The sequence below is a fragment of the Pogona vitticeps genome, chromosome 12, assembly GCF_051106095.1.
Source record: "Pogona vitticeps strain Pit_001003342236 chromosome 12, PviZW2.1, whole genome shotgun sequence".
In the NCBI taxonomy this organism is placed as follows: Eukaryota; Metazoa; Chordata; class Lepidosauria; order Squamata; family Agamidae; genus Pogona; species Pogona vitticeps.
In genome coordinates this window covers 11,903,957-11,921,031 of record NC_135794.1, presented here as the reverse complement: position 1 = coordinate 11,921,031, position 17,075 = coordinate 11,903,957, and the positions used below count along the sequence as shown (strand labels likewise).

General features: G+C 49.5%; 1 protein-coding gene across 1 annotated transcript; it reads left to right on the top strand.

Annotated features, from left to right (window-relative positions):
* The first annotated feature begins 7,400 nt into the window (after positions 1–7,400).
* On the top strand, positions 7,401–8,883 carry LOC140702429 (uncharacterized). The gene is made up of 2 exons (XM_072981999.2): positions 7,401–8,303; positions 8,619–8,883. Exons 1-2 carry the CDS (start codon positions 7,401–7,403, stop codon positions 8,748–8,750), a joined length of 1,035 nt encoding a protein of 344 aa, XP_072838100.2. The 3' UTR covers positions 8,751–8,883.
* Positions 8,884–17,075: the final 8,192 nt, after the last annotated feature.

The window sequence follows — 17,075 nt, the reverse complement described above, 5'->3', positions numbered from 1 at the left end:
ACAGGGTAAATGCTTTGCCATGCTCTTTGTTGCTAAAGATAAGTATTCTAATAGATTTTGAGTAATATTCTAAAGTGACCTGTATTGAGGGTTTATGCGTTTTACATTAAGAAAATAGTTTTAGTCTTGAGTATTTTGAAATATTAAATTTAAGCTTTATCTCACAAGTACAGAAGATACAAACTTAGTATGTTTTCTACATATATGAATTGAGAAGACTGAAGAGTTAGGAATATATGTTCATTCATTTTTATATATCTTATACCAATGTATACCTGCTATTTTGAATCTTTCCATAGATTTGCTTGTTTGCTCAATAAACCTTAGAAAAGAAGATTCCCTTTTTCAACTGTTAAGTACCTCCAGATGAAGAAATAAGTAAAAAGATATTGGATTGCACAGAAATGGACAGACTGACATTAAAAATCAAAGGGAAGGAAGATTCAGAATACTATCAAACTTGGAATCTATTTTTATCAATGGCTAGAAGCACACTGTATAGATTAAGGATTTAATATGTATTGTAGCTGTATTAACAAATGATTATAAGCAGAACCCAGGAGACATGATGTTAAATAAGCACAGATAGATTGTATAAATAATAATAATAAAATTTTGAATTAAAAAAAGGGGGGAGGGAGCTGGAAGATGAATGGGAAGCAAAAGTGTATGTTAGGGGTCCGTGTGTGCGTGCGCTGCTCCCCGGGACTGTCCAGGCCAGCAATGGGACTTCCCAAATGCCATGTTTCTCTGTCCTCTTCTGGGCTGGGTAGGCCATAAGAAGGCAGCTGATCCACTGATGTAGCAGCAGCCGCAGCAGCCACCTCTCCTGTGCTCCTAGTTCTACCCACATGCAGTTGTTAGAGGTGTTTTATAGTGAACAGAAATTACTGCTAAAATGGCACTGTATGGGACACATGCGGGCTAATTAGTGACATAAGAGTGTAGTGCTTTTTTTTTCTTTATCTACTTTCCCATGAAATAGCTACTGTAAAAGGAAGGCAGGCAAGCAGGCAGGAAGAAGAAAGAAAGAGCATTTCAGAATTGAGCTTGCTTTCTATACTGCCCCTAGCAGTCGGCTCTGATCTATTTTCCAGTCCGTGACCAGATGGCACACAAAAGATTGCAATCCACCCTGTTCTGCTCTGTGCCCAGTGCAGACTTTTTTGATCCAGCAGCAGGACTACTCTTTTTTTGGGGGGGGGGGCTGGGCTGGGCTGGGCCACGTGCACAGAAAGGTAGCTTTAAAGGAGAAACCCCCTCGCTTGTCCAAACATGGGCTGGGGAGGTGCGAAGATCCCCTGCGTAGAATCAATTTCCCAACTCTAGGCTTGCAGCTAATGAGACATTCAAAGTGTGAAGAGCAGGCAGCGGAGCAGGGGGATCCCAGCAGGAGAGGGCCGGGGCTGGCAGAGGGGGTGAGAGTAGCAGACAGACTCACCCTTCTAGCCCTGTGTGCGAGAGATGTGCAGGGAAGAGTTGGGCTAGGTTGGCTGTGCTTTGGCACCAGCCCATGGCCACCCCTTGGCAATGCATGTGGGCTCAGCTCTCCACCCATGCGCTAGAAACCTGAGTTGGTACTTACAGTTGTCATATTTGTGCAAGGTAGAGTCTCTCCGCATTTCTCTGTGCTATCTGTCCTTCGTACATCAACAGTTCCTCGGGGTCCCATGTTTGCTAGTGTTTTTCTGCAGCTTTTGGCCTGCCATCACATTTCATGCACTCCTTATTTTGGAAGCTGCCCCTGCTCTGTGTTCCCTTTGGACTTTGCCCCAAGTAGTTTGTTTCCCAACCTTGCAATGCTAGGTTCCCCTGGCAACCTTTACACCAACGGTGTCAAGAGCCTCCTGTGCTGGCCCTGGGAACGCTGCTGTGGACTGCCCCCCACCCCACTCCGACCCGACCCCAGCTGTTTCACACTCTGGGCTGCAAGGCTGAGTGGCAAAGTGTACAGGCACAAGGGCAGGATATGCTGGGAACTGAGCAGCAGAGGTGATAGCACAGGGATCATTTTGGGCAACTGGCTCTAATGGGGTAGGGATGATGCAGTCAAGCCTATAACTGAAAGTCAGCAGCTCCGAGAGAGAGAGAGAGAGAGAGAGAGAGAGAGAGAAATCCACACAACCCAAACATTCCCACACCTCAGGCAGGCAGGCACTGTTGCTTTTGAGGTCCCAACACCTGGAGTTGCTCAGAATCACAATCTCAGATGTGCAGCTCAGCATTTAAGCATTTTCTCATACAAGGAATCTACCTCTGCCACTTGGTGGCAGGAACCTTAGCTAATTAAATTCATAAATTGCAATCAATTGAACAACAAGTTAATCTGCGTGATTGGCATACAATCATGGCCAAAAATGTTGGCACCCTTGCAATTCTGTCAGAAAATGCAACCCTTCTCTCAGAAGATCATTGCAGTTGCAAATATTTTGGTGCTCACATTTTCATTCCTTTGGTTTGCATTGGAACAACACACACACACACAAACACACACACACAAAACAGAGAAGAAAAGTCAAATCTGATACAATCCCACACAGAAACCCAAAAACGCACTGGCCAAAATTATTGGCACCCTTAACTTAATATTTGGTAGCACCCCCTTTGGAAAAAACAACTGAAATCAATCGCTTCCTATAACCATGAATGAATTTCTTACACCTCTCTACTGAAATTTTGGACCACTTTTCTTTTGCAGACTGCTCCAGGGTCTTCAGATTTGAAGGATGCCTTCTCCCAACTGCTGTTTTGAGATGTCTCCACAGGTGTTCTATGGGATTCAGATCTGGACTATTTCAGAACTCTCCAGCGCTTTGTTTGTAACCATTTCTGAGTGCTTTTTGAAGTGTGTTTCGGGTTATTGTCCTGCTGGAAGACCCATGACCTCTGGTGGAGACTCAGCTTTCTGACACTGGCCACTATGTTGCACCCCAAAATTCTTTGGTAATCATCAGATTTCATATTTCATGATACCGTTCACACAGTCAAGGCATCCAGTGCCAGAAGGAGCAAAGCAGCCCCAAAACATCTTTGAACCTCCACCAAGTTTGACTGTAGGAACTGTGCTCTCTTTTTTTGAATGCCTTATTTCTTTTTCTGTAAACAGTGCCAAAAAGCTCTACTTTTGTCTCATTTGTCAACAGTACGTTCTCCCAGAAGGATTGTGGTTTTGTCACATAAGTTTTGGCATACTCCAGTCTTGCTTTTTTATGCCTTTGTGTCAGCAGTGGTGTCCTCCTGGGTCTCCTACCATAGCGTCCCTTTTCATTCAGATGGCAACGGAGAGTGCGAGCTGACACTGTTGCACCCTGTGTCTGCAGATCAGCTTGAATCTGTCTGGAAGTTAATCTGAGTTCTGTATCCACCATTCGAACAAGCTTTCGTTGTAATTGTTCAGTAATTTTGCTCTTCCGTCCACATCCAGGGAGGTTAGCTACAGTGCCATGGGCTGTAAACATCTTGATGATATTGCGCACAGTGGACACAGGGATATTCCAAGATCTCTGGAGATGAACTTGTAGCCTCGAGATTGTCTATGTTTTTCCACAGTTTTTTCTCTCAAATCCACAGACAACTCTTTACACTTCATTCTTCTCTCCATGCTCAGTGTCACAAACAACACAAAGGTTGACTCAACTTTTCTCCATCTTAACTGGTTACAAATGTGATTACTATATTGCCCACACCTCTTACTTGTGACAGGTGTGTCTAAATACAAATTGCAGAAACATCACATGCTTGAAAAGCAATTATTTCTTACAATTTAGACAGGTTGGCAATAATTTTGGCCAGTGCATTTTTGGGTTTCTGTTTGGGATTGTTTTGTGTGTGTGTATGTGTGTGTGTGTGTGTTGTTCCAATGCAAACCAAAGAATTGAACATCTGAGTACCAAAGCATTTCCAACTGCAACAGTTTTCTGAGAAAAGGATTGCATGTGTATGCAAAATGAAGATATCATTTATTTGCATCAACATGATGCAGACACAGGCTCCCTCTCAGAAGAGGTTTTTCATTGTGCAAGAAAGGTAGGGAGATGGGGTCGTCTCTTACACCAAGGAACTAGGGCTGCTTACAATTTTGGAAATGATGATTCAGCTCAGTGGAAAGCCTGCAATATCTAATACCTGTGTGGGCCTGATCTTTTACATATGCTTCCAGGCAATGCATTCTATTGGTTAACTTCCCCAGCTCAAAAAGGGGAGAGGGGGATTCAGGTGCTCGCACCTTCCATCACCACCACATCTTTCCTCTTCTTTCTTTTTTATTCTGTGCCTCTCCTGCTGGACGTTGTTGTTTTCCTGAAAATAAGACAGGGTCTTATATTAATTTTTGCTCCAAAAAAAAGGCATTAGGACTCATTTTCAGGGAATGTTTATTTTTTTTTCCATGTACAACCCTCAACATTGATTCAAATACACTCATGTCACCTTCTTCTGGTTGCTACACAAGGGTGGAGGGCGGGGTTGTCACTTAACTAGGGCTTATTTTTGGGGTAGGGCTTATATTACGAGCATCCTGAAAAAAATCATACTAGGGCTTATTTTCAGGTTATGTCTTATTTTCGGGGAAACAAGGTAGCTTGGATACCCTGACAAGAAACCCCACTAGGGTGCAGTGGACAGAATGTTGAACTTGACTCTGAAAACCTGGGTTCAACTCCCTGCTTGACCACAGAAACAAAGCAGAGGGTGAAATTGGTAAACAGCAAACACCTCAACGGCAATAGTAAAGCCCTCCTTCCAACATCTCACATATATGTTAGAACTGCAGTAAGTTAAGTTAAACAAACAAACAAACAAACAATGACCCTGTGTTGCATCCAAACCACATTCTAATGTTCTTCTGCCAAGTTCTTCTCTTCTCCATAAATTTATTTCACTTTGGATGGTCAGCTGCAAACGTTTGTTTTTATTTTATTTGTTTTAATGTTTTAATTTTTCATTTAGTGGCCCGTCTAGTGTCTAGGCCACTCCTCTGGGTGGCTTACATGTAAACATGTGGAAAAAAAACACCCACTAGTAAACTAATAAAACATCACACAAAAACGAGTACCTAAGAATAAAATAACTAATGCAATAAAGTACACTTTCTCTGTCTCTCTCCCCCCTCACACACAATTCAATTCAAAGGTACAATATATGGTAGCAAAACAGAGACAGTCATTTCAAAATTCATGGAATATAGTGATCAAAACCAATCAGAGGTAAGGTTCTAAAAGGCCTGCGTGAACAGCCATGTTTTGAGTGGTTTCCTGAAGCCAAGGAGGGCAGGGGCCGGTCACACCTCTATTGGGGTGAGAGTTCCCTAACAAAGAGACACCAAAGGGAACGCCTGATTTCACGTTGTTGATTTCTAGGCCTCCCTTGGGATGGCCACCCATAGCATCCCTGCATATGAAGTGTGGGTGCGATGGGTGGACATTCTAAGGGAGAGGCACTCAGACAAGCAGCAAATTAAGCAAAACCATTTAGAGCTTTAAATATCTGCATAAGCACCTTGAACTTGGCTCAGAGAGATACTGTCAGCCAGTGCAAACTTAGGACAGGTGATATATGATCATATTTTGATGTTCTGGACACCAGCCTGGCTGCTACATTTTGCACTTGTTTATTTTATTTTATTTATTTATTTGATGGATGGATGGATGGATTGATTGAACTTATATACTGCCCATCTAGAACGTGTCTACTCTGGGCAGTTTACACAAAATATAAAAAATAAACTATGAAAGTATAAACGTACTAAGAATAAGACCCAAATTAACAGCAGAATCCAAGATGGGGGAAAAAAAAGAAAAAAGGAAAAAGAAAGATAGGCTAGGGAAGGCCTGCCTGTATAGCCACTTGTTGCCCAAAAGAACATAGTGAACTCCTTATTCTCAGTCAATCATTTGTCCATAAAGTGCACTATCGTCCACTCTGACCTGCAGAGTTTCAGACCAGATTCTTTCCTAGTCTTTGCTGGAGATGCTGGGGATTGAACATGGGGTCTTCTGTGTGCAAAGCAAGTGCTCTGCCACTAAACTACAGCCCTCCTTTACTTAATGTCTTTGGAATGGTGGAGCCCGAAGTCCACCATCTGCAAGAATCCAAGACCAGAAAAGGTGAGGAGGGAGGTAGCGCCTTCAGATTTACTGTCTAGGCAAGTGTTCTCAGGTTTCTGCTTAATATTCTCAAGACAGAAATACCAAACAAAGATGGGTTTGCTGGTTATCTTGCTCGTGGCCGATGTTCTGTTGCTCCCTGCCCTCTGAGCATGTCAAGATGTGGGGTGAATAAGGTATACTTTGGTCACTCGCTTCCACATGAGAAATAACTGCCTCAGAAGCTGTTCTCTTGCCCCCCCCCCCCCAGTGCTTACTTACATCAGGAAGCAGGAAGAAATGCAAGGAAAAGGAGGGGAGATTCTTGGCTCATTAGAGGAAGAGTGTGAATGGCCTGCCTGGGGTGTGCCTTCCAACAGCGCCTGAGGCCTATGGGCCGGCTGGCCCTCCTGATGCCATATTTCAAAGCTGAAGAGGGGATTAGATTTGCTTATGTGTCCCGTAGAGCCCATCCTCCTAAAAACGTCCCTTTCCCATTGCAGGGGTTCAGCCAGGTGGGGGTAAAAGGAAAGCTTGCCCTGCTCCAGCCCATGAGGTTCCTCCAGAAGGGCTCCCGGCCACTGCTTGGACCTCAGCCCTTCTGGGACCAGGAATCTCATCAGTTGCCCTTTGCAGGACGGAGCAGAGTGGCCCTTGGCCAGCAGGAGACATTGCGGGGGGGGGGGACGACATACACTAAGCCGAGGCCACTGCTGGAGGGCAGGCGGGAGAAGGAACCCCTGAAAGCCGTCCCAGGGGCAGCCTCTCTTGCAAAGCGTGATAAGCCAAATGTAACGGGAAAGGTAACTCCAGTCTGGGTAAGGAATACTTCCATAGCAAGGCATTCCTGGGAACACAGAAAGGCTGCCAACAGGAATGCCAGCTCCAGCTTTCTTTGGCGAGGCGGCCACAGAGCGCCGCTTCCTTCTTGCAACTCCTTTGCCGAAGGTTTCCTGGGGGCCACCTCGGGCATGGCGCTCAAGCCCCCCCCCCCCCAGTAATTCGGGCTCCGCGTCTCTTAGGGAGCCGGCCAGGTTGTCTTCGGGCGGCCCCGAAAGGGGAAGGCAAGGCCTTCCCGTCCAGGCGCCACTGCAGCGGGTGGGTAGGTGAGCGGGCCAGTCCTGAGGCGGCAGGTGAGGAGGCGGCCAGGGCGACGGTCGTTCAAAGGGCCTCTGCCCCACCGGCCCCCCTCCCGCCGCCCGAGGTGCCACTTCACACCTCGGCCCAGCATAAAGGCCGGCTCCTCTCGGCGGGCGGGCAGAGCGAGCGAGCCAGCGAGCGCCCGCCCGGCCCCAGCCCAGCCCAGCCCAGCCCGCCATGGCCCGCAGCAACTTCTTCCCCGGCCCGCTGGCCGGCGCCGCGCTCCCGCCGCCCTCCTCCTGTTGGGTCGGCCCGCCGCTGCTCCCGGAGGCGAGCGAGGCGTCTTGGGGCCGCGTCCTCGGCCAGAGCCCGGGCTCTCACAGCGGCTCCTCGCCCGCCTCTTCCCCGGACTCGTGCGGGGGCGGCGGCGGCGGGGGCGGCTTCTCGCCCTCCGGGTGCCCCTGGCGCCCCGGCCTCGGGCGCCGGAAGGGAGGCCGGCCTCGGCTGGGCCACGGGCAGCGCCAAAGCGCCAGCCAGCGCGAGAAGCTCCGTATGCGGCACCTGGCCCAGGCCCTGCACGCCCTGCGCCGCTACCTGCCGGCCTCGGTGGCCCCCGCCGGGCAGAACCTCACCAAGATCGAGACCCTGCGCCTCGCCATCCGCTACATCGCCCACCTCTCGGAGCTGCTGGGTCTCAGCGAGGAGGAGCTGGCGCGGAGGGGAGCGGCCCGGGCTCGCCCCGGCTGCCCGCTGTGCCCTGCGGGGCTCGGCTGCTGTCAGGCCGAGAGCGGGCCCCTGCCGGACCCGCAGGCCTGGCCTTCCGAGCTACAGCCGGCACCACCGACGGCGGCGACCGCCTTCCCGCCGCCCGGCAGCCCCCGGGGCGCGGCGCAGCCCCCCTCCTGCTCCGCGTCCTCCGAGCCGCCGCTCGGGTCTCCAGTCCCCGCCGCCGCCGCCGCCGCCGCCTCCCACCCTTGGGCCAGGTGGGCTCTTCTTCCTGGTGGCCCCAGCTGCACAGCAACCGGGATGCCCGGCCAGGCCCCTTCTGCCTGGGCCACGGCAGGGACACGCGCAGAGATGCGGCCGCCGGAGGAGGAGGAGGAGTGGCCGGCCTCGCGGGAGCTGCCCGCCCACCACCAGGTAAGGGGTCGGCTGGGCTGGTGCCGCCAAGCCCCCTCGCCTCTCTTGCTCCCGCTCCGACCGCCTCCCGGCCACCGCTCGTCTTTCCTTTGAGCGGTGGGGACGGGGAAGGGAGCCTGGCCGGGGCACCGGAGCGGGTCAAGCCCCAGGCTCCCCCCCTCCCGCCTCCGCCTCCGCCGCTGCGCGCAAAGCGGGCCTGCCCTCTCGGCGCTGGGAGTGGCCCAGCCCCGCCTCAGAGGAGCGGCCCCTGGACTCCTTTCTGGCGAGGTGCCCACTCGGCCCTCCTGTATGTTTTCTGCCCTCCTCTCTTTCCAGAGTCTGCCGGAAGAGCTGCTCTCTTTCCTGGAGGGCTTCGTCCCCTTGGCCTTGCAGGACTGCCTGTCGCCCGCCCACCCTTTGCCCGCTCTCCTGACATCTGGACTGGAGGCCAGGAAAGAAGGCCCGTGACGCGCCCGGCCCTCCCGCGCCCTGCCTTGGAGAGGAACCCCCACCACCCACGCTCGCTCCAGGACGGCCGAGCCTCTCTTCTTAGCCAGCCGAAGCCGCCTCTTCCCTCCCTCCGAGTAACGGACAAGGACAAGCATCGGAGGGGCTGCTTGTTCAGTCCACTAGTCCACTAACTCTTCCTTCCCTACACTCCTGCTCCTGCTCTCCCCTGTAGCTTGCTTTGTTGTCTGCATTCAGGACTAGGAATAGCTTGGAAACTTGGTAGGGTGTAAAGAAACCGTGGTGCCATCCTGTCCTTTGCCTGCTTCGGCTATTTTTGCAGGTGGGATAGAGGAGGCAGATCGAAGTTAGGGCTGTGAATGAGGGTAGGATGGGAGCAGAAACATCCCACTGAACAACTCCAGCCAACTTCAGTTTATCTCTGGGGTAATTATTTCAGCCCTTTCCCACCAGAAAGTAGGATTTTTCTCCCACTGCTTTGCTCTGTTTCAACCTGATTTGGGAACAGGAATTCTCTTATTTGTCCTAGGACCAGCGCCTGTCCTGCCAGAGCACCCCCTGCCAACTTCCCAGATCTCTCGGTGGCTTTAGGTACCATTGAACAGCCATGGTATCAATCCCTGTAGAGCAGAGGTGCCAAACTCAATTTCACCTGGGGCTGCGTTAGCATTATCATTGCTGAAGGGCCAGTTGTATCTGTAAGACTATATAAAGGTATCTACTCTTTATCATATTAAATATAATCCTCCTCATTCAGTTATTACTGGTTTTAGTAATAAGGTAAGGAATAACTGGCTCTGAAAGAAAAAGTCTATGATCAAAGTCTAGAAATAATGGCAATAATTCAAGTGTACAACTATTTTACAATTTATTGAAAAGTGAGTTTTAATAACACCCGTTGACGCCCGCTCCACAGCCCCACCTGTATTTGTTTGTTTTGTTATTTATTCACGGAAGGCTCCCACCTTTCCCTCGTGCTTGTCACGGCCCTCAGCCCTTGTTATCACCTGGCTCCTCACTCGCTTCCCTAGCTGATGTGGGAGAGGAGGCAGAGATGGCCATGGCTAGGTGACACCATCAAACTGTCCTCGCCAGGAGCCGTAAGAATGGGAGTGGCAATAGTGAGAACTACATTTCCCAAGGTGCTGTATGCCGCCCAAGCGGCTACCCTTTCTGACCCTCTGCTGCTTTGAATGCTGGGATTAGAAGTCCCGCTGGGTGGATTCCCCCGCATCCTTATGGAGCATTCTGGGTGACTGAGTGCCTGCATCTTGTATGCTGCACAGTAGCAGGCAACACTGTGAGGGCCACACGAAATGGCCTGGCGGTCTGGATTCAGCCCACGGGCCTTGAGTTTGACACGTGCTGTAGAGCATCAGGATAGAATTTCTTGTTGGTTCTGACTCCTTATAGGCCCCCAGCTCAGGAGGAGATGCCCAAACTATTATTCCCTGTAGGGTTCATTGGGATGAAGTTTTGTCTCCTTTTTTGTTTGATCCCTCCATAAATGTAAGCTTTATCCAGTTAAGACTCTTGAGTTATGATGGTGCTGCTTAGCTGAGGGCTGGCCAACTGGCATTGTGTTCTGCTGGAACTCAGCACCAGTAGTGGTCCTGGACACCCTGGCCTTGAGATTTGTTGATCTGATCACTGAACACATGGCCGGAGAAGGGAACATGCCCACCAGTGTTAATTCACTCTTTGGCGTTACTGTAAAGCAGCCTTTGTACAGATGTTCGTGAAGGCAGTCTGGAGATTTCAGCTGACACAGAACACTGTGGCCTGACTGGGTATAGGGTAGAAGTGAGCAGCGAGCAGGTAGAAATGGGACGCTGCAACCTTTCAGACTGAAGATTCTCAAGAAAGAGAAAGCCAAACATCTAAAGCAGTTACCAGCAGTTCACGTTTTGACCTTTAAACCTTGTTGCAGTGGCGTGGGATAGCTTAAGGCACCTCTTCTAATCCTAAGGACCCTCCTGCCTCCAACTTCTGACATCTGCCAAGAGACCTTGTTAAGGACCCTGCCCTTTTTGGACAGGAAGCAAAACTTTAGGAGCACTCCCTGTATGAGGTGGACCAGGAGAGTCTTAACACCTCTTCCTGGAGAGTTCAACTTGTCTTGCTTCCTTTTGAAAGATGTGTGAAAGCACACCAGCTGTTTCAAGTCCTGATTTCACAGACATGTATTTTTTTGGCTGTTGTTTTTAATTGTTTTGGTTGAGACAATATTAATATTATTCCTACAACCCTTTGTCTTGTATTGACTAATGTGATGTATATTTGTTTTAAACTACGTTTATTATTTTTAGAGAGAAAAGTGGGACAGAAGTGATTATTAGAAATAAAATATGATTTTTATTTAAAAAAAGAAATACATTACAATGTACTATTCATTTATAGGAGTCTTTAATTGGTTTTTAAAAGTGTGTGCTTTATAACTCTTGTGCTATAAACTGCTTGGAGAACTGCTGACGGCGAAAGGAAGATTGCTGGCGTTATAAAACGAGAACACCCGGGGAGGTGTCAAGAGAGATTTTACCCAAGGTCGCCGGGAGGGAGTGGCAGCGAAAGAGGCCCTTGGAGAAGGCCGCCTCCTTGCTGAGGAGACTCGGGTCCCACACAGCCCGTGCCACCGGCGTGGTGGGGCCCGGAGGAGAGACCGCCGGCATCCGGTCGCCTTGCCGCGGGCTGACACCCCCCCTCTCCGAGGCAATCTGCGACTCTCCTGCCTCGGTCCCCAATAAGCGGGTCTGCATCCCCACACCCACCGCAAAGGCAAAGGGCAACAGACTCTGGTTCCCCGTGGAGGGCCTCCGTTTGCTCCCCCCGCCCCGAAGTCCCCCTGCGGGTGAGGTCCCTTTGCAGGCCCTGAGGCCGGGCAGGAGAAGCCCGAGGCCAGCGAGCCCTCCCGGCCACCCCGCTCCCCCGGCTGCCGCCTCGGGGCGCTCCGGTGCGCGGCGGGAGAGGCGCCATCGGTTTAGCCGGGAGGGCCCTCACGACTGGCCGCGAGTCCTGGCTCGCCCGCCCCCTCCCGCCTGCCCCGGGGAAGAGTCCCGCTGACCTGTGAAATGGCTCCCGAAGCGCCAGACCCGGCGGGGCCTTTGAGATGCAAAGCCCTTCCCACCTGGTGCCCCCAGGTAGCCAAAGGAGGGAGGGGGTTCTGGGGTTCTTGGCGCTTCGCGGTGAGGGCGATGCCGCGGTTGTAGCGGGGAAACGCCACCGAGCGGAAGGCCTCCCGGATTTCCCTCATACTTTGCTGTGGTGCGCTTCGGATCTTGTCGAACTGCGCAGCCCCTCAGCCCTAGTAAGCACAGCAAATGATGGAACTTGTAGTGAAGCAATATGGGGAGGACGCCCACCCGTCACCCCCTATCCCCGAATTAGTGGCCCAGACTCGAGATCTATTACTCCAGCTCCAGCTCCGCCTTTATAGGGGTTGCTGGGAGGGCGGACTGAGAGCGAATCCTGCACACACGCACATACACACAGAGTCAGGCTCAGGTAACGTTAAATGAGGGGAGGGTTCAAGATCTCTCCTCCCATTTCTTTGAGGCAGCCTCTGCCACACACACTGTAGAAATCCATCACAGGCAAAGTGCCTAGGCCAGTCATTTGGAACAACCCGAAAGTTATCAGGCAGCAGGCTTTATGAGCCACCTCAGGTGTGGCACCTGCATCCTTTTTAAGCTAGGCTAATAGCCAAGGCAGATTTCTGAGTCTTTGGGAATAGATGCTACATAACGTTATCAGTAACTGTAAATGAATCCGTGCTTTCCCTGGCAATACATGTAATATAGGGTGTTCCTTTAGAAGGCTTCTCCCGGAAGCTTCAGCGGTTGTGAGCGAGCAGGTTTGAGCCTGGATGTGATTATTAGAGGGCAGCAAGTACAACATCTGGCAAGGGCATCCCTCTTAGTAGGAGCAGGTGGGCCCTGGTTGTGTCTGCTGTGAGGAGGCAAGCTGAGCTGGGACAGGCACAAGACAGGAAGAGTTACCTTCCCTGCTCATTGCTGCTTGTTCCAGTGGGAAAAGGAATGCAGCCCTTGGCTAAAAGTTACGGCATGGATTCTGCTCCTGGGAGAGGTAGGTGCCCAAACATTCAGGGCGTGGCAAGGGGGCGGGAGTGGGGTGCTGGGGAGGGAACGTAGTATTCAGAGGGATATTGCTTTGGTAGAGGAGTTTGACAACACTGCACCCCATTCTGATACAGGCGATATGCTTCTCCCCTTGCAAACCCTCTAGGACAATGGTCCCCAACCTTGCACCTCCAGATGTTCTTGGACTTCAACTCCCAGAAATCCTGGCCAGCAGAGGTGGTGGTGAAGGCTTCTGGGAGTTGTAGTCCAAGAACATCTGGAGGCCCAAGGTTAGGGACCACTGCCCGAGGAGGAAGCAACAGCCCTTGCTCCCTATCTTACATCATGATCCAGCCAGTGAACAGCACTGTAGCAAAAGCCATGGTGCCTTGCAGGAACCTGTTCCCATTTGAGAAGGGCAGCAACAGTCTGGAGGAGAGATAGATGCTGCCCAACTTTTCAGCTGCTGCTCTGGTCTATATGGTGGTCACACGGGTGCTATGTGTGATTGCTACTACCTGTGATGTAGCTGCACTGTGAGCTGGCATAAGTGGGCATCTTATTAATAAGGATATCTATGCCTGCCGGTTGCTCCTGCACCTGGCCACTGCTGATTTGCTGGTAGCACTGGTGGTCATGTCTCTGGATGATGCACGGACCATCACCCTGCAGTGGTAGGCAAATGATGGGCCCTGTTGGGTGCGCCTGTATCTCAGGCTTCTTGCCATTTAAGCCTCTGCTTTTGTCATTACCACACTCAGTCTGGTTTGCCAGGCTTGCCGTTTTGCCATCGTGAAGAGTTGTCTGTGTGCAGTGTGGCTTCTGAGTATTGGCCTCTCCATGCCTCAGGAAAGCACCTAGCTGCTCTCTCTGATTGGAAGAGAACATAAGAAGATGAGCCCTGCTGGATCAGGCCAAGGGCCCATCTAGTCCAGCTTCCTGTCTCTCACAGTGGCCCCACCAGATGCCTCTGGGAGCCCACAAGACAATGAGATATAACTGTCTCCTAATACCCCTCCCCTGCATCTGGCATTTTGAAGTACCTTCCTTCTAAGCCTGGGGATTATACATCCCCATCGTGGCTTGTAACCGGCAACGGACGTTTCCTCCAGAAATCTGCCCAATCCCCTTTGAAAGTCATCTATGCCAGATGTCATCACCACATCCTGTGGCGAAGAGTTCCTCAGACTAACAACACACTGGGTAAAGAAATATTTTCTTTTGTCTCTTCTCACGTTCCCAACACTCCATTTGAGTGGATGTCCCCTGGTTCTTGTACTGCATGAGAGGGAAAAGAGCTTTCCTCTATCCACTTTATCCACCCCCTGCATAATTTTATATGCCTCAAACATGTCCCCCCTCAGTCACCTTTTCTGTAGACTAAAGAGCCCCCAAAGCTGTAGTCTTTCCCCATAAGAGAGGTGCCCCAGCCAAGTAAGCATTTTAGTTGCTCTCTTCACCTTTTCCAGTTCTACAATGTCTTTTCTGAGGTGCGGCAACCAGAACTGTACGCAATACTCCAGGTGCAAATTTACCAGCGTAAGAGAACTTCCTGTGGAGCCAAAAGCCAACACCCAGGGAAGGAGGCAGGCAATAGGAATGTCAGGTCAGCATTTCTGTCTAGCCAGGACAGCTGTAAGCCCCAAATTCCAATTCATGGGGTCAAGAGTTAGGATGAGTTAGTACAAGGTACTCCCTTGTACTCCCCTTCATGAATTGCTGCCTTGTCGTGGCGAAGGGGCTTGAGTAATTCATAGAAGCTATGGGCTATGCCGTGCAGGGCCACCCAAAACGGGCAGGTCATAGTGGAGAGTTCTGACTAAACACAATCCACCTGGGGTAGGAACCGGCAATTCCACTCCAGTATCTTTGCCAAGAATGCGCCATGATCAGAAACAAAAGGCTAATGAAGTGGTTGGGCCGAAGCAAAAAGAATGCTCAGCTGTGGACGTGCCTGGAAGTGAAAGGAAAGTCCGATACTGCAAAGAAAAATACTGCATAGGAACCTAGAATATAAGATCTATGAACCTTGGTAAGCTGGATGTGGTCAAACAAGAGATGGCAAGAATAAACATTGACATCTTGGGCGTCAGTGAACTAAAATGGACAGGAATGTGCAAATTCAGTTCAGACAATTACCATATCTACTATTGTTGGCAAGAATCCCATAGAAGAAATGGAGTAGCCCTCATAGTCAACAAAAGAGTGGGAAAAGCTGTAATGGGATACAATCTCAAAAATGATAGAATGATTCCAATACGAATCCAAGGCAGACCTTTCGGCATCACAGTCATCCAAGTTTATGCACCAATCACCAATGCTGAAGAGGCTGAAATTGACCAATTCTATGAAGACTTACAACACCTTCTAGAACTGACACCAAAGAAAGATTTTCTCATTATAGGGGATTGGAATGCTAAAGTAGGGAGTCAAGAGATAAAAGGAACAACAGGGAAGTTTGGCCTTGGAGTTAAAAACGAAGCAGGGCAAAGGCTAATAGAGTTTTGTCAAGAGAATAAGCTGGTCATCATAAACACTCTTTTCCAACATCACAAGAGGCGCCTCTACACATGGACATCACCAGATCGGCAATACTAAAATCAGATTGATTATGTTCTCTGCAGCCAAAGATGGAGAAGCTCTATACAGTCAGCAAAAACAAGACCTGGAGCTGATTGTGGCTCTGATCATCAGCTTCTTAGAGCAAAATTCAAGCTTAAACAAAGGAAAGTAGGAAAAACCACTGGGCTAGTCAGGTATAATCTAAACCAAATCCACAGTGGAAGTGAAGAACAGATTTAAGGATTTGGTGGGCAGAGTGCCTGAAGAACTATGCATGGAGGCTCATAATATTGTACAGGAGGCAGCAAAAAAAAAAAAAAAAAAAAAAAACATCCCAAAGAAAAGGAAATGCAAGAAAGCAAAGTGGCTGTCCAACGAGGCCTTACAAATAGAAGAGAAGAGAAGGAAGACAAAATGCAAGGGAGATAGGGAAATTGAATGCAGACTTCCAAAGAATAGCAAGGAGAGAAAAGAGGGCCTTCTTAAATGAACAGTGCAAAGATACAGAAGAAAATAATAGAAAGGGAGAAAACCAGAGATCTGTTCAAGAAAATTGGAGATATTAAAAGAATATTTTGTGCAAAAATGGACATTATAAAAGACAAAAATGGTAGGGACCTTACAGAAGCAGAAGACATCAAGAAGAGGTGGCAAGAATATACAGAGGAATTATACCAGAAAGATCTGGATGTCCTGAACAACCCAGATAGTGTGGTTGCTGACCTTGAGCCAAACATCCTGGAGAGTGATGTCAAGTGGGCCTTAGAAAGCCTGGCTAACAACAAGGCCAGTGGAGGTGATGGCATTCCAGTTCAACTATTTAAAATCTTAAAAGATAATGCTGTTAAGGTGCTACACTAAATATGCCAGCAAATTTGGAAAACTCAGCAGTGGCCAGAGGATTGGAAAAGATCAGTCTACATCCCAATCCCAAAGAAAGGCAGTGCCAAAGAATGCTCACACTGCCACACAATTGCACTCATTTCACACGTTAGTAAGGTTATGCTCAAAATCCTCCAAGGCAGGCTTCACCAGTATGTGGACCGAGAACTCCCAGAAGTACAAGTTGGATTTCAAAGAGGCAGAGGAACTAGAGACCAAGTTGCTAACATGCGGTGGATTATGGAGAAAGTCAGAGAGTTCCAGAAAAACATCTACTTCTGCTTCACTGAATACCCAAAAGCCTTTAACCTTGTGGACCACAGCAAACTATGGCAAGTTGAAGTTCTTAAAGAAATGGAAGTGCCTGACCACCTCCTCTGTCTCCTGAGAAATCTATACATGAGACAGGAAGCAACAGTTAGAACTGGATATGAAACAACTGATTGGTTCAAAATTGGGAAAGGAGTACGGCAAGGCTGTATATTGTCTCCCTGCTTATTTAACTTATATGCAGAACACATCATGCCAAAGGCTGGACTGGAGGAATCCCAAGCCAGAATTAAGATTGCTGGAAGAAATATCAACAACCTCATATATGCAGATGATACCACTCTGATGGCAAAAAGTGAGGAGCAATTAAAGAAGCTCTTAATTAGGGTGAAAGGGGAGAGCACCAAAAATGGTCTGAAGCTCAACATCAAAAAACCTAAGATCATGGCCACTGGTCCCATTGCCTCCTGGCAGAAGGGGAAGATACAGAGGCAATGACAGATTTTACTTTCTTGGGGTCCATGATCACTGCAGA